This window comes from Peromyscus leucopus, chromosome 4 (genome assembly GCF_004664715.2).
Source record: "Peromyscus leucopus breed LL Stock chromosome 4, UCI_PerLeu_2.1, whole genome shotgun sequence".
In the NCBI taxonomy this organism is placed as follows: domain Eukaryota; kingdom Metazoa; phylum Chordata; class Mammalia; order Rodentia; family Cricetidae; genus Peromyscus; species Peromyscus leucopus.
The window spans coordinates 10,945,446-10,965,391 of record NC_051066.1 but is presented as its reverse complement, the minus strand read 5'-3'; the positions used below and the strand labels follow the sequence as shown (position 1 = coordinate 10,965,391).

Sequence of the window (19,946 nt, the reverse complement as noted above, 5' to 3'; positions counted from 1 at the left end):
TGGGCCCTGTCTTTCCAGAGCTCTACGCAGGAGATTGGGGAGGAGCTGATCAACGGGGTCATCTACTCCATCTCCCTGCGCAAGGTTCAGCTACACCAGGGAGCCACCAAGGGCCAGCGCTGGCTGGGGGTGAGTATAGAGAGGAGACCTGGGGGGTGACCCTGCCAGACTCCTTACCTCCCTTTCTCCCTCCCCCACCCCAAAGTCCAGCCCATGCACAAAGGCGCTGCCGACTTGCCTACCTACAAGTGAGAGGAGACACCATTGACTTTGTTTCTCATTTCCCATAAGGCCATGCATACTGGAATATTTTGCTGGGTTTAAAGACTGTCTCCAGATATCAGTTCTCCTAGTCTTACAAATCCTCTCACATAGTAGGGCTGCCCTTTATCCCCAGAGAACAGAAGTTCAGGCCTGTACACGGTCTTAGTCAGGGTTACTATTGCTGTGAAGAAACACCATGACCAAAAGCAAGCTGGGGAGGAAAGGGTTTGTTTGCCTCACACTTCTACATCCATAGTCTGTTATTCAAGGAAGTCAGGACAGCAACTCAAACGGGGCAGGAACCTCACATCAGGAGCTGATGCAGAGGCCACAGAGGGGTACTGGTTACTGGCTTGCTCACTGTGCTTTCTTCTAGAACCCAGGACCACCAGCCCAGGGATGGCACCACCCACAGTGGGCTGGGCCCTCCCACATTAGTCACTAATTAAGAAAATGCTCTACAGGCTTATCTCCAGCAGTCTTAGGGAAACATTGTCTCAGTTGGGGTTCCCTCCTCTACGATGATCCTAGCCTGTGTCAAGCTGACAAAATTAGCAAGCATGTATATACTTCTCTGTAACTGCTGTCTCTGAGCACATCTCTGGGGCCCCTGGAGCTAAGAAGCTGGGCCTGACTCAGCCACTTAATATTTCAGAAGAGAAACCTTTTGCAACAGCTGTTGAGCTTTGTTGCTGTTGGATCCCAACATGATTCTTCTCTGTGGTCATTGAGCTTGTTCAGGGAATGTTCTAGGTCCTGATTGGCCAACTCCCTGACTCTGGAGTAAGCCTGTCTTTCCACCTCTAGGATTGGCTATTCGGTTTGGAACACTCCCCACCCCCCCCCCCAGTATGTTACAATACTCTTGTCACTCACCTCAGAAACCACCCTGAAGGGTTCCACACCTCAAATTTGGCTTTAAAATCTGAGACCCTTGCTGGGTGGTGGTGGTGGCTCATGCCTTTAATCCCAGCACTCTGGAGGCAGAAGCAGGTGTGAGTTTGAGGCCAGCCTGGTCTACATAGTGAGTTCCAGGAGAGCCAAAGATATACAAAGAAACCCTGTCTGGAAAAAAAAAAAAAGTAAGAAAGGAAGAAAGAAAAGAAGAAGAAGAAAATGAGAGACCCTTTACCAGAGACCCTCTTTTCCCAGCGTTGGCCACATTGTGCTGAGTGTGTGTAGGAGATGATCTGAGCTTCACCTTCCTGAGACCACAGCCCTGCCACTGACTGTGCCTTTCCCTCGTTCACGCAGTGTGAGAATGAGTCGGCCCTGAACCTCTATGAGACCTGCAAAGTGCGCACAGTGAAGGCCGGCACTCTGGAGAAGCTGGTGGAGCACCTGGTGCCTGCCTTCCAGGGCAGTGACCTTTCCTACGTCACCATCTTCCTGTGCACCTACAGAGCCTTCACCACCACTCAGCAGGTGCTAGACCTGCTCTTCAAGAGGTGAGCACCAGCTCCGGACCCAGGGACGCCCTTCCCCTTGGCTGGGTCTTGGGCTTGCCTTGTGTCTCTGTGAGCCCCAGTTTGATGATAAGCCGCCTCAGAGGCTGTGGTCAGGAACAGATTACCCGGTCCCTGGCAGTGCCACCCGTCTGGGCTGTCAAGACCTGTGGGGTCTTATATGACTGTCCCTTCTTCCATGGAGAAGCCATTTCACCTGATCTCGGGTTCAACAGTTCCCCACTTAAAAGGAGGGGGACCTTGACCTAGATACATGCAGGCCCTGTGGTAGATGACTGAGAGGCCCAGGTCTGCTGAGGTGTCTGAGTGTATAAACATCTGCTGTGTACAGCTGTGTTGCCAGGCACTTCTCTGTGACAAGAGCAGAGAGTCCCTGCCTCCCTGGGCTCCATTCCCATCAGGGAGTCGGCCAGTAACACTAGACATCATAAGCAGGTACGGTAGATGTGACGCCCTCACGGCCTCCTCTAGATATGGCTGCATCCTCCCATACTCCAGTGAGGACGGTGGACCACAGGACCAACTCAAAAAGTAAGTGGGCTTTGGGTCAAGAGGGGAGGTTTGGGGAACCAGGGCTGAGCAAACTATAGGTCCCACACTTCTGGTTCCTGCTGGCGGGCTGAGGTCTAAGGGTCCTCCTGTAGCCAGAGGAAGACAGAGTTCAGGGTGATACTAAGCATTCAAGGAGTTTGTGTGTGTGTGTGTGTGTGTGTGTGTGTGTGTGTGTGTGTGTGTGTGTGTGTTGCGCATATGGGGTGTCATTCAGATCCAGCCACTATGACACCCCTACCCTAGCACAGCCTATCTCGATAGACACTCAGCCTCACTCCTTGGTAATGTCATTTAGCTGGCGCCCAAGGGGTTCAAAGAACAAACCATGTGCCTGAGGAAAACACACCCCACACCTGACTCACAAAGTATAGATCCTGGGGTAGTCCCAGCCACTGACTGAGGGTCCTTGAGTGCCAGGCAGGAGGATAAGCCCTCCCTGCATTTGCATTCCAGTGGTGTTGGGCAGGAGGGGGTGTTCTCCTCCAGAGCCCGGGGAACTGCCATTCCATTGACGAGCCTCTGCCTGGTTACCCGGCCTGCGGGTCAGGACAGCCGAAGGAGACTTAGGGGAGGAAGCACACCCCAGAGGTGCTGTGGGAGGGTGGGAGGAGAGGCCAGGCCTCTGACTCTGTGGCCTGTCCCCAGTGCCATCTCCTCCATCCTGGGCACCTGGCTGGACCAATACTCCGAGGATTTCTGCCAGCCTCCGGACTTCCCCTGCCTCAAGCAGCTGGTGGCTTACGTGCAGCTCAACATGCCTGGCTCGGACCTCGAGCGCCGTGCTCACCTTCTTCTGGCCCAGCTGGAGGACCTGGAGCCCAGTGAGGCTGAGCCTGAGGGTGAGGAGCCAGGGGAAGCTACGCAGAGAGAGCCCGGTAGGAGGGGTCAGTACTAGCTCCCACCACAAAGAGGCTCCAGGGCTGCCACTGGGCCAGCAGCAAGAATGAACCTGGGACCCAGCAGGCAGTACACCGTGGTCTGGGTCAGCATCTTGTGCGGGGGCAGGGGCTTGCTTCTCTGGCAGGCAGTGGTTCTCTGTCTCTGGAAAGGCTCGGGCACGGCAGCCATGTTGGACATCTTTCCTCCTGCAGCCCTGTCTCCAGCTCCAGTCCTCTCTCTGAAACCAGCTTCACAGCTAGAGCCAGCTCCAGCCCTGCTTCTGACATCCAGCCCGGTGGCGGCATCAGCCCGGGAGCCAGAGCCAGCACCAGCCTCTGAGCCGGATCCAGTCCCAGAACCACCAGCACGGGCATCCAGCCCAGTGGCGGCACCGGCTTCTGAGCCGGAGCCAGCTCCAGCGCCACCTCCAGAGCCTGAGCCGTCCCTAGCACCGGCTCCGGAGCTGGAGCCGCCTCTCTTGCAGACTCTAGAGCTTGAGCCCGCTCCTGTGCCAGCTCCTGCACTAGAGCCGTCCTGGCCTCTGCCTGGAGCCACGGAGAATGGACTGGATGTGAAGCCTCACCTCCTGCTCTTCCCTCCAGACCTGGTGGCCGAGCAGTTTACACTGATGGACGCCGTGAGTAGCTCGAGGGTGGGCCGAGACTGACTTTCTTTTGTATTCCACCGTCTAGACCTGTTTTCTGGCTCAGAGCCTGTGTCCCCCAGGGTGAGTCCCAGCTCCACTGCTAGCTAACATGTGACTAGGGAACACCGCTTAACCCCAAGGCCTTGAGTCCCCCTGGATGGTGGTCACGGAGTGCACACATGTGCTTGTCCATGTGTGCTCGCCTGTGCACACACACACACACACACACACACACACACACACACTACAGAATTGAGGATTTGGAGCAGATAGGAAGTGTAGTGGGCCTTTACCTCCTCTTAGGGATGGAGCTGTGCTCACCAAGGTACCCTTAGGCCCCTGGGTCACCCCCCTCCATTCTGCCCTAGAGGCCTATCTAGCCTCAGCACTTATGAAGTGCTTACTGTGTACTGGAGACTACCAGACACGGGACAGGATTGCGTAGCCAGTGTGCTCACTGGGAAGGGGGCAGCAGATGCTTTCTGAGATGAGCAGGCAGGAGCCACTGATATGTGGATCTTCCCCGTCACCATCGTTTGTCCTGGCTTACCCACGCACTGTGCTCCCAGAGGTCGGGTGGAGAGGTAGGAGTCCCACAGGGCTCAGCCACATCCTCACTCTCTGAGCTCTATCTTGGGCCAGTGGGCTGTGCAGAACCCAGTGACACTTCTCCTCCTCCCTAGGAACTATTCAAGAAAGTGGTGCCCTACCACTGCCTGGGCTCCATCTGGTCCCAGCGGGACAAGAAGGGCAAGGAGCACCTCGCGCCTACCATCCGTGCCACCGTCGCCCAGTTCAACAACGTGGCCAACTGTGTCATTACTACCTGCCTTGGGGACCAGAGCATGAAGGCCCCGGACAGGGCCCGGGTGGTGGAACACTGGATCGAGGTGGCCAGGGTAGGCTGCAGGAGAGGCCTGGGGACCTCTTCTTTTCCCTCACAAACCTCAGGGCCACACAGCCCGCTGCCAGGCGCACACTCCTTCCTGGCACTGTACATCTGAGCTGCTTGCTGTGTGAGCATGTGTCCCTGGCATGCCCTCTGGGAGCTGCCTGGCATTCTTAAGGAGGGCCTCAGCCTGGGGCTCCACTCACAGACTCCTTGTCCCCAGGAGTGCAGAGTGCTCAAGAATTTCTCCTCCCTCTACGCCATCCTCTCTGCTCTACAGAGCAATGCCATCCACCGCCTAAAGAAGACATGGGAAGAGGTCTCCAGGTAGGCCTCCCTGTCCCCTGCCCTACTCTACCCCAGGAGGGTCTACTTCCAGTGAGCCCCAGCAGCACAGTCCAAGGGGCGGGTCCACTGGTGGGCACAGTGCCGTGGGCACACCTGATTAGAGCCAGGTGAGAGTTGGATGCTTGTGCACAGCACAGAACTGGCCGGCTACTCCCATCCATAGTCCGCAGCGGAACCATGTTTAGAACGGCCGCTTAGGATCCTTGTTCTAGAAGAAAGTGGGTTCTCCACCCCAGTGCTCTCCTCCCAACCACGGCCTTCTCTCTGCGCCATCTCCAGGGACAGTTTTCGAGTGTTCCAGAAACTGTCGGAGATTTTCTCTGATGAGAACAACTACTCACTGAGCAGAGAGCTACTCATCAAGGTGAGGACGCCACAGTGATGGGGGGCAGGGGGGACAAGGGTCCGGCCAACTTCCAGTCCTGACAAGGCTGGACAAAGCGGGGAGGGATGTCTTTGGCCCTCGGGCAGGTGGCAAGCATTTGGAGGAACAGGAGGCCCCTGGTAATCTGATGTAGTGGGGAGAGCCAGCCAGGCTGCTGCAGGAGGATGAGCCAGCCGGATTAGCAGGTCCAGCCTCCTGCTGGGATTTAGCCACTGGCTGACTGACTGATGGGCAGGCGATGGACGGGGTGCTACTGCCTCCTTTCCTGAGCCAGCCCACTCTGTCTCTGTGATACCAGGCCTGTCCTGAGCCAGCCCACTCTGTCTCTGTGATGCCAGGCCTGTCCCAGGGATGGGATCCACCCTCCATTTCAAACATCTAGTCCCAGGGTGCAGATATGCCCACATGGGTGACTTTCTCCTCTGCCCTGAAGCAGAAGCTCCTGACCAGCATGAGGAACAGTGGCAGGCTGCCTTGTTCCTTGAAGCCACAGGATGCCCAGGCAGCTTAGACATACCAGGGACTGATAGACACACCTTTCTGTCTCATCCCAGAAGCTTCTATACCACCTCAAAAAAAAAAAAAAAAAAAAAAAAAAGCAGCATTATCAGTGGGCCCCGCCCGCCCTGTCATATTGGTCAGGCTGAGGCAGCCCTTGAGCTCTGTGTCTTCTGCTGAGGGCCCTGTGGAAGCTTTGGTCTTGGAACAAGGAACTTGAGATTCCTTGTCCCTCTCCCATTATGACTGAGCTCAGTTAGAGATCCTGCAACACTCCACAGGGCCCGAGGACAGGACCCCAGTCAGTGGACTGCACTCTCTGAGTCCCTGTGGGCTTCTGCACAAGTTGCTGCCAGCCTCTCCAGCCTCTAGGCCTGTTATCTTGTCTGGCAGATGGAGGGTCCTGAGATTACAGGAGGCATGTGCAAGAGGTCGCCGGTATTTAGCTGCGGGAAGCGAGTCAGGATGGCACTGGGGGCTGAGCATTGGGCCCTCCTGTCCCCAGGAGGCAGGTACAGGGTCCTCTGAACTTGGAAGGTGAGGACTTGGGTGCAGGAAGGCCAAGTCCGAGCCCTCCCTTCTCCTCCAGTGAATGTTAGGACAGGAGACTGATGTAGAAGCGTCAAACGTGGCAGCAGGCATGCTGGCCAGCCCGTGCAGGGACCTCCAGGCCCAGGGTCAGAGCACAGGTTGGGATTAGGAGGGAGAAAATCTCATGTACTCTGCCTTCACCCCTGGCAGGAGGGGACCTCCAAGTTTGCCACACTAGAAATGAACCCTAGGAGAGCCCAGAGGCGGCAGAAGGAGACGGTGAGTGACCTGGAGGTTGGGAGATTCAGGGTTCCCTTGGCCCCTATCTGCCATGCAAGATGACCAGCTACATCTTGGGGGTCAGGAACAGGCTGTACCATCAGAGTCAGGGCCCAGCAGCTCTTTGGGGAGGATATGAGCAGGGGCCATGTGTTGATGAGCTGCCCATTGCCAGCCTGGGATGGGAGCGAGGGTGGGGGTTGGGGGGACCTGGGAGAGAGGGGGCACAGGTTCAGGGCCTGGTGGGGCTGCTGCCTGCGGTCAGGTGAGTAGGGGAGAGGAGCACCAAGCCTTGCCTATTTCCCACCTGATGCTCCAGGGTGTCATCCAGGGCACTGTCCCCTACCTGGGCACATTCCTCACTGACCTGGTGATGCTGGACACTGCCATGAAGGACTATCTGTATGTGAGTGAACCTGGGGCTGAGGCTGGGGCTGAGGGTGGTGTCCTGAGGCCTGGGAGAACGGGACCCCTGCTGACCTCCCTGGTGACCCCTCCAGAGCTGACTGACAACAGAGCTAAGGAGTGGGTTGGTCCAGACTAGACATGCATGACCCTCAGACGGCGGCTGTGGGCAAGAGGGCAAAGCCCCACACTCCAGGATCAGACAGCGCGTGGGCCAAGCAGGGCCTTCTAACTCAGCATAGGCTGAACCGGAATGTCTCCAAACCTGCCCTCAGAGTTCCCTGCCATGGGGCCTAGGGCCAGGTGCGGGTGCTCCCTGCCCCCTGCTGGGTGCCTATAGTAGTGCAGAACAGAGCCGGCAGGACTTGAATGGTGGCGGGGCTGCTTTCTTATGGATGTTGGCTGTCTCTTCTAGGGAAGACTCATCAACTTCGAAAAGAGAAGGAAGGTGAGGATCTGCCATTCTCAAGGAGTGGGGAGGGGACATGGACTGGGCAAGACGTGTGTTCCCTCCTTGTGTTGATTTATGGTGACATTTGGTATGCCCTTCAAGGGCTGTCCCACAGAAAGGGGCTGGGAGATGGCTTCCAGGATAGCTTCCCTAGGAGTGACTGTTTGGACTGTGAACACAGAAATGAGCCTGAGGGGTGTGAGTGGGGGAGAAGACAGAGACCCAGCGGCTAGCCCCTGCCCCACTCTGATGGGTCCATCCCCACCCTGTCCTCCCTTGACCCAGGAGTTCGAAGTGATCGCCCAGATCAAGCTGCTGCAGTCCGCCTGCAACAATTACAGCATTGCTCCTGAGGAGCACTTTGGAGCCTGGTTCCGAGCCATGGAACGGCTCAGTGAGGCTGAGAGGTGAGGCTGTAGGCCCTGGGTTACCACATCACGCTGTTGTCTGGGGATGCCTGTGCACCCAGGCTCCAACTTCTGGGCTAGCCCTGGTTGGGAGCTCCGGTTTAGCTTCTGGTAGCCTCACATCCACCTCTGCCTTAGCTACAACCTTTCGTGTGAGCTGGAGCCCCCGTCCGAGTCAGCCAGCAACACCCTCAGGAGCAAGAAAAGCACGGCCATCGTCAAGCGCTGGAGCGAGTAAGTGCCTGGGCCCGGGCGGGGCACACGGGGACCAGAGAAGCCTCAGGGCTGTGGGCTGGGAGAGCCAGCTAAGCTGACGCTGGAGTCTCCCCCTGACGCCGACCAGCCTGTCAGTCACAGAGTGAGTGGAATCAGCCGAATCCCTGGGACTCGGTCTCCACCTCTCTGAAATGGGGTGATCCCACAAATAGCCAGGGGAAACAGAGCACTGGTAGACCAAGACTCTGCACATTCAAGGGCAGTGTCCCTGGGAAGACCCCTGAAGTAAGCCAACCTTTTCATCCAGCCGCCAGGCTCCCAGCACGGAGCTCAGTACCAGTAGCAGTGCCCACTCCAAGTCCTGTGACCAGCTCCGGTGCGGCCCCTACCTCGGCAGCGGGGACATCACTGACGCCCTCAGTGTGCACTCAGCTGGTTCTTCTAGCTCTGACGTGGAAGAAATCAACATGAGCTTTGTCCCAGAGTCTCCTGATGGCCAGGAAAAGAAGGTGACCACCCCTGCCCCCACCCCCTCCTTATTGTTGGTCTCACACGATGTCCAGCACGGGGCCCAGAAAGTCCCCAGAGCTGACCTCCAGCCTTCAGGGCCTTCTTGATTCAGGCCGCTGTTGACATTGCTGTCATCCACAGTTCTGGGAGTCAGCCTCCCAGTCATCCCCAGAGACCTCTGGCATCAGCTCAGCCTCCAGCAGCACCTCCTCTTCATCAGCCTCCACCACACCCGTGTCTACCACACGTACCCACAAGCGCTCCGTCTCAGGGGTCTGCAGCTACAGCTCCTCACTGCCACTCTATAACCAGCAGGTGGGCGACTGCTGCATCATTCGGGTCAGCCTGGATGTGGACAACGGCAACATGTACAAGAGCATCCTGGTGAGCCGGCAGCAGGGCCGCCCCATGGGGTCCACTGGGCCAGGCGGTGGACATGCGCAGACACCTGTGTGCTGCTGTCTTTGACCTCTGAGCACTGACTTTCTAGGTTTGACAACAGAGAAATGACTGGGGACCTTAGTCAGCACTCAGGGCCTGAGAGGCAGGAGAGGAGCAGTGTGCCCACGCCCCCAGGGAACTGGCCTGGGGGTCATCAGGTCTGAGGCAGTGCGACAGGGGTTGAGGGAGCGGTGGTGGTCAGGGCTATAAAGCCCTTGACTTTCTCTGGAGGCTGAAACAGAGAGCGGTGATGACGTGGTGTGTCCGTAAGGATGGGCTGTGGACCAACGTGGAGGCAGGCGGCTTAGGAGGCTGCTGTTGCCATCCACGCTCGGGGAGAGGGAGGCTGAAGCAGGCTGGTGGCTCTGGGGAGAGCCAGTAGTGTTAAAATATAGATGTTATTTGAACGTGGAGCCGATGGGATTGCTCACAGATTGTGGGTGGGCACACAGGAAGGACTTTCTCACCTGTCAGGGCTCCAGCTTCAGGTGACCCCCGACACCACCCCAGCCTCAGCCCCTCTGCCAGGAGCTGCAGTGGCTCTTACTCACATTCCCCTGGGTGACCCCATGACTGAGTCCTCTGAGCTAGCCTGTGCTGCCTACCATCCCAGCCTCGGGGCAGGGCAAGATGTAGGCGGCCAGTGGGCCTTGGCTGGTTCCTCCTTGGGGTTGGGGTGGAAATTATTGGTTCCCAAGGCTTGTGATCTTGCCTTCAAGGGACACATGGCCTCCCAAGTCAGTGTGGGAGTTGGTGGCAGGCTGTGGTAGGCAATTGGGGCTGGGAGCAGTTGAGAAACAGCCACCCTCATACTATGGAGGCAGAAGGTGAGAAGTGCCCTGATGGGTCTCTGGCCACTATGCCCTGTGGAAGCATTTATGACCCTTGTCCTGATAGCCTGTCCCCCATTCCAGGTGACCAGCCAGGATAAGGCCCCGACCGTCATCCGAAAAGCCATGGACAAACACAACCTGGATGAGGACGAGCCAGAGGACTACGAGCTGGTACAGATCATCTCAGAAGATCACAGTAAGTCAGACAGCCGGACTCCAGGCCAAGGGCAGAGGGGCAGGTCAACACCGTCCTGTGCTCCAGGCCCAAGGCCCGAGGCCCTAGAAAGCACCGTAGTGGGTAAATGGGACATGGCACCCACAGCAACCTGTCTTGGGGCAGCCCTGGACGGACACCCAGGGTCTCCTCATTGCCCCAGCATCTGCTGGGCCTCCCCATCCAAGATGCAAGAGTTGAGAGAGGCTCATTGGGGGCTGCTGGAGGGGACATTGTCTGGCTAAAATAAGGAAGCAGGTGCTTCAGGAAGAATTTTGACATGTTAGCATCTACACATGAACACAATAAGCATATATGCTGAGTCCATGTTCTAGAAACCAGGAGAAGGATGGAATCAAGAACAAGCCTGGGCTGGAGAGTTGGCTCAGTGTTTTAGAGTGTGTACTGTGTGCTGGAAAGATTGCTCAGTGGTTAGGAGCACTTGCTGCTCTTCCAGAGGACCTGGGTTCAGTTACTAGCACCCGCATGATGACTCACAACCACCTGTAATTCTAGTTCTAAGGGATCCAGTACCCCCTTATAATCTCCTTGGGTCCCAGGCTCACATGTGTTGCACACACATATATGCAGGCGAATACTCATTCATAAAATTAAATCTTAAAAAAAAATAAGTGTGTGCTGCCCTTGCAGAGTACCTGAGTTCAGTTCCCTGCACACTTACCAGCTGGCTGACCACCTCTTGTAACCCTAGTTCTAGGGGATCTGATGCCCTCTTTGGGCCTCCATAGACAACATGCACATAATTAAAAAGATAAATATAAGAACCAGCCCGCCCGGCAGTGGTGGGACAACGTCTTTAATCCCAGCACTTGGTGGCAGAGGCAAGCAGATCCCTGGTCTACAAAGCAATTCCTAGACAGCCAGAGCTGTCACAAGAGAAACTCTGTCTCAAAACAAACAAAAAGAACCAGCCCATTCTCTAGGACCTCGGAGAATTCCAGGCACTGTGTGCCTGTGTCGTTTTCCCCATAAGGAGGCTCTGACCAGCAGGGGAATGCTAGAGAGAGAATCACCACAGGGGTCACCCATGCATGCTGTCTTCACACTGCTGGTATGAGCCGAACACCCACATGCCACCATGTGCCCCAGTCAGCAGTGATTCCTTGTGACATCTAGATGTGTATTGCAAACCTTTTCTTAACTTCTACCATTTTGGTGATATGGACAGAGTGGGGGACCCCCTCCACCCCCGCCTTTCAGAAAGCAGACCTACAGAGGCTCAGGAACTAGAGTCAGGCACAAGGTCAGCAGGAGCAGCAAGTCCAGCATGGGAATGGTGGACAGATAGAGGCCAGAGGAGAGTGGTGGGAACTGGACCCAGAGCAAGGGTCTGCCCTCTGTTGGTCCTTGGAGCCTCCGTGAGTAGCAGGGAGCGTCAAGGAAGGCAGTCTGACTTCCAGGAAGTCTGCTCTGGGTGGAAGTCCCAACCAGCAGAGACAGCCATGTGGGTGGATGGGGGGACTCTTGGCTGCAGTGGGTTCGTTCTCCTATTCTCAGCATCCTCTGCCCCCTGGTGGGAGCCACAGGAGAGGTCCTTGTTGTTGGAGCTGGATTGGAGGCTCTTAGGACCTCAGTGTGGCCTGGCCTGGAGGAGGCTCTCAAGTGGTGGGGGTACCCCAACCCCATGAGCACCACTGATTGTCACCCTGCCCCTCTCCCTCCAGAGCTGAAGATTCCAGAAAACGCCAACGTGTTCTATGCCATGAACTCTACCGCCAACTATGACTTTATCCTAAAGAAGCGGACCTTCACCAAGGGGGTTAAGGTCAAGCATGGAGCCAGCTCCACTCTCCCTCGTATGAAGCAGAAAGGACTCAAGATTGCCAAAGGCATCTTCTAAGGACGTCTCCCGGGCTCTGGCTGCCTGGGGACTAAGCACTTAGAGACTAGAGTGGCCCAGGCCACACAGGTACCTCGGCCCACCTGCCAGCCCAGGCTACCCCCAGACTCCAATTTCACCCTAAACTCTCCTGCTGCCGGGATTGACACCTGCCGCTGACAGGCTGACCTGGCCTCCGGGGACCACTCGCCGCCTTAGGTGCCTTCTGCTCTCTGGAACCAGAGGACTAGCTGACTTTGCCAAGGAGTGCTGCCAACTGGGCATGGTACCTTGCCTGCCCTGGACACTACCCTCCACACTTTCCTGACACCTCCCCAGATGCAGATCACTGCCACCCCGTGCCCCCAGATGCTCCAGGGCACCCACACATCCAGCAGGGCTGACCACTGCATTCTCTCCTTGTGCCCACAGGCACTGGCCTGGGACCTTCAAGAAGTCCCAGCCTTTCCTCCCACACTCTAGCCTTTCTCAGGCTGCACCAAAGATTCCACCTTCAGGGCCTACAAAGTAAGGGAGTCTCGCCCACCACGAGCCCCAGCCCTCCCTTGGATCAGAGAGAGAAGCCCTCTCACGGACCACCTGGTTGGTATCGAATCCCATACCACTGAAAGTGCCATTCAACACCGCCACATCCTGGGTTGTACGAGACTACGTGAAATGGGAGGCTGGGGGTAAGGAGATTTGCGGGGAGGGGAAGACGACTGAATATTTGTATAAAAAGTAAAAAAGTTTACTGATTGGGGTGGGGCAATATTTATTTGTTGTAAATAGAAAATGCTAGACTTGAATATTATATTAAAATCCAGTTTCTACTACGGCCTGCTCACCGTGGATTTTGTTCTTTGGGTTTCCTTGCTGCTAGAAGGGCCCTCTGACTCTTTGATGGAGGATTCTCAGTTGGTTTCACAGAAGAGCCAGCTGCCCTTCCCAGGCATGCTAAAGGAAGCACTCCTCCGCCTCTCGTGCGGCACACACTGGCTAAACAGGTGCTGTGCTCGGTGCTGACGGCCTCAGCGCCTGGGGGTGTTCTCAGGAAGCATGGCACAGCCTCTGGATTGCTGGTGTCTGAAAACGGAAACTCCAGGGTGCAGTCTCTATAGAGATGGGAGAGTGGGGGTCTGTGCTCACCAGAGAAGAGCACATGTGCCTGGAGAGGTTTCGGGGAAGTGTGTGGAGGGCAGTGCCCAGAGGCAGGCTTCTGTTCTTGGAGAGGACCTGGTGTAGTTGCCAGCATCCATATCAGGCAGCTCACAACCACCTATAATTCCAGCCCCAGAGGATCTGACACTCTTTTCTGGTCTCCTGGGACACCAGAACATGTACTACACACATGCAGCAAACACTCATACACAAACAAACAAACAAACAAAATATTTTAAAAAAAATACAAAAGGAGAAATGGCAGATTGTGAGCCCCAAGATGGCTCAGGAGGTAAAAGCCCTCGTCACTGGACCTGACATCCCAAGCCTGCTCCCTGGGAGCCACATGGTGGGAAAGGACCGAGTCCTGTAAACTGTTCTCTGGTCTTCACAAACACCATGAGCACGCAAACACAAAATGAATGCACAAATACATACAGTTTTAATAAATAAGCCTGGAGAGAGTTCCGTTGTTAGAGCACTTGTTTGTTGGTCTTGTAGGGGGTGCAGATTGGTTCCACGTGGTGGCTCACCACCACCTGTAACTTCTAGGAAACCTGATACCCTCTTCTGGCCCCCAGGCACGCATGTGGCATACAAACACATGTAGGGAAAACTTCAAATACATAAAGATAAATCAGTCTTTAAAAACAACCAGGATCTGGGTTCTGTAGGCATAGCTTGTCTACCATGGGGAAAGGTTCTGGGACTACAGAAGAAAGTCCAGGATGATTACTGACATCACCTTTGGGCCTCCACATGCACGCTCTGTTACAGGAATTCCCTCACTGGTCTGCTAGCCAACTGAGAGGAGCATTTTGGTCTAAGAGGTGGGGTTTTCACTGGGAATGGATGTGACCGAAAGGCAGAGGAATGAGTGGGCTTTTGGAATGAGGAACAGAGCAGGGCAGCAACAGCTGGTGACTCGTTCAGATTCCCCGTCCTGTATTGTGATATTTGTGCACAAATTTTACTGATAATAAACAGTAGTCTTTTGACTTCCATTTTATCTATTTCCCCCTTACTGGACATTCTGTATGTCCAGTCCATAAGTAATCGGCAAATTTATAGAGATTATTCCAATGGCTGTCCTCTCCTGAAGAGTCCAAAGTTTTATACCTAATATGTCTTTTGCCAAAATTTGGGAAAACTGTTAACTGTAACTGTCTAGTCTTCAACCCCATCAAAGACCTGAAAAGGAAAATAATATTACCTGAGTGAGCAAGAAGTGCAAGCAAGCGACTTCCAAAAAATGTTAAGAAATGACAGGAACACCTGGCTACCTAGACAGTCACCCAAGGTTCCTCTGCAACGTTGGGGCATCCGTCTTTGGCCTATAGGCACAGAATATCTGACAGACCTTTTTCAGAAGCAGGAAATTTTGAAGGATTGTCCTACCCTGTCTTGAAAATGTTTGGCAGTCACCTTTCTTTGTGTCCTGATTGTCCAGTTTGAACAGCATACTTACTGTCAGCAGCTGAGGCAAGGGCAGTTTCTTGCCTTAAAGGCCAGCTTGTGCCACAAAGAAAGCAAACTCCATATGGAGTGTCTTCGATGCCCATCATCCTCTTTAGAAATAGATTGGTACTACCAGGAGCAGATGCATCTCATGTCAAGAAAAGTCCAAGTTATTAAAACATTTTAAATGTCATATTCTGTAGGACTTTGAAGTGTTTGAAGATTACCTATCTATTTGAAACATGTCTTTGTATACTTAGAAAGCCTAACTAATATGACTTTAAGTTTGATAGATATGGGTGACTATTAACCTGTATTTATTATCCTATATAGCTTTTAAGGACTAAAACTTCACATTGCATAAATAAACAAGCTGTATAGGTAAACATGCCTTAAGCAAAAGTAGAAACAGATGTACAGTAAAAGGACAATAACCTCAAAATTGTAATAATATGTCGTGCAGTGGTGGCACATGCCTTTAATCCCAACACTCAGGAGGCAGATCCAGGCAGATCTCTGTGGGTTCGAGGCCAGCCTTGTCTACAGAGTGAGATCCAGAACAGGCACCAAAACTACACAGAAAAGTCCTGTCTCGAAAAACAAAAAAAATTGTAACAATATATAAAAATATCTTAAACAGTAGTAGAAACATATATACAGTATGACAAAAATAACCTTAAATTGGTATCAATATACAAAAATAGCTTATACAGAAGTAGAAACGTATATACAGCATAACAAAATAACTTTAAATTTGCATCAGTATACAAGAATTACCAATGTACATTATTTAAAACTAATAGTTGCTCTTTTAGTTTGAAAGTAGATTTAGTAATCTGCCTTTTTATCCTATCATATCTATCCCTCATTTTTCTTTTCTGAACAAGATCCCTGAATCTAATCTCTTTTGTTCAGCTCTATACCCGTAACAACTTGTAACCAACTCCTTCATAAGATGACAGATATCCATAACCCTGAGAAAGACCAAAAACCATCCATCCCACCTCTTGAGAAAGTGGATGTCGTGGTCTTAAATTACTTTCTGCTGTCTGGGGTGGGGGCGGGGTGATGGCATCTCTAGAGGACCCTGAAAAAACCGAAACAATGGTCAAGTCCTCTGAGAACTAGCTGTATCATTTGATCTTAGTTAGCCACCTTGGAGCTGTCCTGAGCAGTTTGTAGCCCAAAGCCGATCTTTGGGTGGTGTTTATCGGCTTAATGGCATTATTACAATCCAGGTAGAATCGTTGTTGTGGGGCCCCATCATCTTTTTGGAGACTTCAGAGATTGTTATTAGGAAATTTATTGTTCATTGTAGAAAACTTAAACATATTAAATGTCTTATGCTGTAAATCTCATGTAGGTTAAAGGATCATGATCTATTAAATACAACCAGGACTTATAATATCATCAATATCAAAACAGAAACTTTACACTTTGAAATAGTACTTATACCTAACTTTTTTTTTTTCAAAGAGTCAAGGTAAATTCAAGAGGAATGAGATTAGTGACAGTAATAGTCCCTAGATTTTGAGTTTCTTCTGTCCCATACCAGGTGGCTCTTCTGATATGAGACAGAGGTTTTGAATTTTCTTTTAACAAACACTTTGGGTTTAGAGAAGGAGAAAGCCACACTCCAACTCCAAAGCCAGCTTTAGTTTTTAGCTAAGTCAGGACTGCATAAAGACCACCTAATTAACATGACTGTAGAGACCAGAAAAAACAGACATTTCAAAAGGTTTGTGACATTTTACACTGTTCAAAGTCTATTATACCATTAGGCCAGATTACTCCCTTTCCTGGTAATTTTTTTCCAGATGGTTCTCCCTTCTTGTTTAGGTGCTTTATTTGTCCAAAGGTCTTTATATTCCTCAGTTGGATGTTTTTATTTTCCAGGAAAGACAAAAACAGAACCCTGCCCTGACCCTAATTTGGGGAGTTTTCCCTTTGGACATGTTGACTCGCCGCATCAGTTGATGGACAGTTGATGGACGCCTCTATCACCTCCCCTCACCAAGAGATCTCTCATGTTCGAATCTAATCTTTATCAAGATTAGATTTTGATGGTATCCATAGTTTTTCTTCTCCTGGGAAAACAAAAGCAAAACCGCTTCCCCAACATGACACATTATCCTGGTTTCCATTCTGAAGTCAGCACATCTTTAAAGTATATGGGCTGATTTAGTTCAAGTGTTTTGTTTTGCTTTCTATTACCAATGTCTCTCCACAGCTGTTGTTCCTTTTTCAATAGCATTTAAAAATTTAAAGTTAATAAAGCATTGTGCGATCTATCTCTAGGGGTCATTATTACCCTTTTCTGTTTATTAAGCATTTCTTGTAAAGTGCAATTAGATCTTTCTATAACTGCTTGTCCTGTAGGGTTGTGTGGTATACCTGTAATATGATTTATGTTGTAATATGCAAAAAACTGCTTTATTTTACTAGAGACATATGCTGGAGCACTGTCAGTCTTAATTTGTACAGGTTTTCCCGTGATGGCCATAACTTCTAATAGATGTGTAATTACAGAATCAGCCTTTTTCAGAACCCAAAGCAGTTGCCCATTGAAATCCTGAATATGTATTTATGGTATGATGTACATATTTTAATTTTCCAAACTCTGCAAAATGAAAACATCCATTTACCAAATTTCATTTCTTTGAGTAACCTTTGGGTTAATCCTTGCAGGTAGTAGAATTTGGTTATACAAAGAACAAGTAGGACATTTCTTAATAATTTCCTTGGCTTGTTGCCAAGTGATAAGAAATTCCTTTTTCAAATCCTTGCTATTAACATGGTGTTTCTTATGAAATTCTGAGGCTTCCAGCACATTTCCTACTAATAACTGATCAATTTCATCATTACCTCGTGCTACAAGGCCTGGTAGAAATGTATGGGACCTGATATGTGTTAGATATATATGTGATTATTCCTGACTATTTCCTGTAATTGCATAAATAATGAAGTTAATTCTGAATCATCTGGAATAAGTTCAGCAGTTTCAATATGTAAAACAACACTGTCTGCATATTGAGTGTCAGTAACTATATTAAGAGGTTCTGAAAAATCTAATAATATAATAATAGCATATAGTTCTGACTTTTGAACAGAGTCATAAGGGCTTTAAGCCACCTTACTTAAATGTTTTGATTTATAACCTGCCTTTCCTGATTTATTTGCCTCAGTATAGAATGTAGGGTCTCCAGATATTGGTGTTCCCCACACAGTGTGAGGAAGGACCCAATTGTTTCTTTTTATGAATTGAAATCTCTTGTTTTAGGGATATTTATTATTAATCTCTCCAAAAAAATTACTGCAAGCTCTTTGCCAGCATTTATTTTCTGTCTATAAAGATGAAATTTCAGCATTAGTAAAAGGTCCTACAATTTCTGTTGGGTCTATTCCTGCTAATCGAAGAAGTCTCAATTTTCCTTTCAGAATCAATTCAGAAACCTTTTCAACACAGGTCTTTAATTTTTTGTTCTGTTTGTGTGGCAAGAATGTCCATTCCAGAATGTTATCTTCTCTCTGCACAAGAATTCCAGCAGGAGAGTGGGTAGAAGGTAGAAGGACTAGGATACGATCGAGCTCTGGATCCAACTGATCCACATGGGCATCCTGCGATTTCCTCTCTACCAGAGCCAATTCTCTTTCAGCTTCAGCTGATAATTTTCTTGGACTATTTTTGTCCTTGTCACCTTGTAAGGTTTGAAATAAATTACTTAGTTCTTGAGTTGTTAATCCAATTGTGGGCCATAACCAGTTAATGTCTACCAGTAATTTTTGAAAGTCATTAAGAGTCCGCAATTGATCTCTCCTGATTTATACCTTTGGGGGTTGAATTGTCTGTAAACCTATTTTGTATCCTAAGTAATTAATAGAATCTCCTCTTTGTATTTTTTCAGGAACAATTTGTAATCTCCAGTAAGGCAATATTTTCTTTACTTCCTCAAACATTTCTTCTAAGGTATTTACATTCAGATCAGCTAGTAAGATATTGTCTATACAATGATAAATTATGGATCAATGAAATTGTTTACAAATTATTTCTAATGGTTGTTGTACAAAATATTGGCACAGGATGGAGCTGTTTAACATCCCTTGTGAGAGAACTTTCCACTGATACTTTTTAATGGGCTGTGAATTAATATAAGTAGGTACTATAAAGGCAAATTTTTCTCTATTCTGTTCTTGTAAAGGTATTGTAAAGAAACGTTCCTTTAAGTCAATCACTATAATATACCATCCTTTAGTTAATAGAGAGGGCAGGGGAATTCCAGGTTAGAAAGCCCATTAGCTGAATTACTTTATTTATGACTCTCAAATCTGTTAACATTCTCCATTTTCCAGATTTCTTTCTTTTTTTTTTTTTTTTTTTTTTTTTTTTTTTTTTTTTTTTTTTTTTTTTTTGGTTTTTCAAGACAGGGTTTCTCTGTGTAGCTTTGCGCCTTTCCTGGAACTCACTTGGTAGTCCAGGCTGGCCTCGAACTCACAGAGATCCGCCTGCCTCTGCCTCCCGAGTGCTGGGATTAAAGGCGTGCGCCACCACCGCCCGGCTCAGATTTCTTTTTAATAACAAATATAGGAGAATTCCAAGGACTGATCAATTCTTCAATATGTTGAGCATTTAGCTGCTCCTTTACCAGCTGATCTAAGGCCTGTTATTTTTCTGATGTCAAAAGCCATTGTTCCACCCAGACAGGTTTATCAGTTAGCCATTTTAAAGTTAGGGCAGTTGGTACCTTATAGGAGTCACCAGCCATTGGCTCCTGTTTATGTAACAACTTGAACAGTCTGTGTTCACTCTAGAGAATACCTTTTAACATTTCTCCCTGAAGCATTCTGTATTTTATAGCTTGTTTCTGAGATTAGAGGAATATTAATCTGAATATTACTGCTGTAATAAATCACATCCCCATAAGTTCATTGCTATTTGGCCACATATGGTTTTAACTTTCCTCTGTGTCCTTCAGGCCCTATGCATTTGACCCATCTTGTGCTTTGTTTCACCTGAGATAAAGTTCCAGTCCCTAGAAGCTGAATGTTTACCTCCTGAAGTGGCCAATTTTGATGCCAAGATTTTAGAACAATAGCTATATATGCCACTATGTCTACAAGACCCTCAACTTTGATGGCATTTATCTGTATTGTTAACCTTGGTCTTTGATCATTTATTGAACTTTGCCAAAATATTTGTTTTATGGTTTCTCCTGAAAATTTTGTTTTATCTTCTAAAGCTGCCCTGTCATCCAGAGCAGTATGGTTTTTTACAA

At 50.2% G+C, this 19,946-nt stretch overlaps 1 protein-coding gene across 10 annotated transcripts in view; it reads left to right on the top strand.

The window, feature by feature from the left end:
• Positions 1-12,890, top strand: part of Ralgds (ral guanine nucleotide dissociation stimulator) — a 43,370-nt gene extending 30,480 nt beyond the window's left edge. For 3 of the 10 annotated variants that reach the window (XM_028883348.2, XM_028883354.2, XM_028883345.2), the window contains exons 2-18: positions 19-129; positions 1,519-1,712; positions 2,166-2,261; positions 2,928-3,121; positions 3,374-3,798; positions 4,491-4,706; positions 4,920-5,023; positions 5,324-5,408; positions 6,669-6,737; positions 7,057-7,143; positions 7,558-7,590; positions 7,879-8,000; positions 8,139-8,234; positions 8,524-8,725; positions 8,868-9,110; positions 10,082-10,196; positions 11,900-12,890. In XM_028883348.2, the coding sequence (XP_028739181.1) occupies positions 19-129; positions 1,519-1,712; positions 2,166-2,261; positions 2,928-3,121; positions 3,374-3,798; positions 4,491-4,706; positions 4,920-5,023; positions 5,324-5,408; positions 6,669-6,737; positions 7,057-7,143; positions 7,558-7,590; positions 7,879-8,000; positions 8,139-8,234; positions 8,524-8,725; positions 8,868-9,110; positions 10,082-10,196; positions 11,900-12,075 (2,568 nt within the window). In that variant the 3' untranslated portion in view covers positions 12,076-12,890. Of the gene's footprint in view, positions 1-18; positions 130-1,518; positions 1,713-2,162; positions 2,262-2,927; positions 3,122-3,373; positions 3,799-4,490; positions 4,707-4,919; positions 5,024-5,323; positions 5,409-6,668; positions 6,738-7,056; positions 7,144-7,557; positions 7,591-7,878; positions 8,001-8,138; positions 8,235-8,523; positions 8,726-8,867; positions 9,111-10,081; positions 10,197-11,899 lie in introns of all 10 variants that reach the window. The other 7 variants (XM_028883347.2, XM_028883352.2, XM_028883344.2 and 4 more) reach the window with 4 other exon arrangements.
• The last annotated feature ends 7,056 nt before the right edge of the window (positions 12,891-19,946 follow it).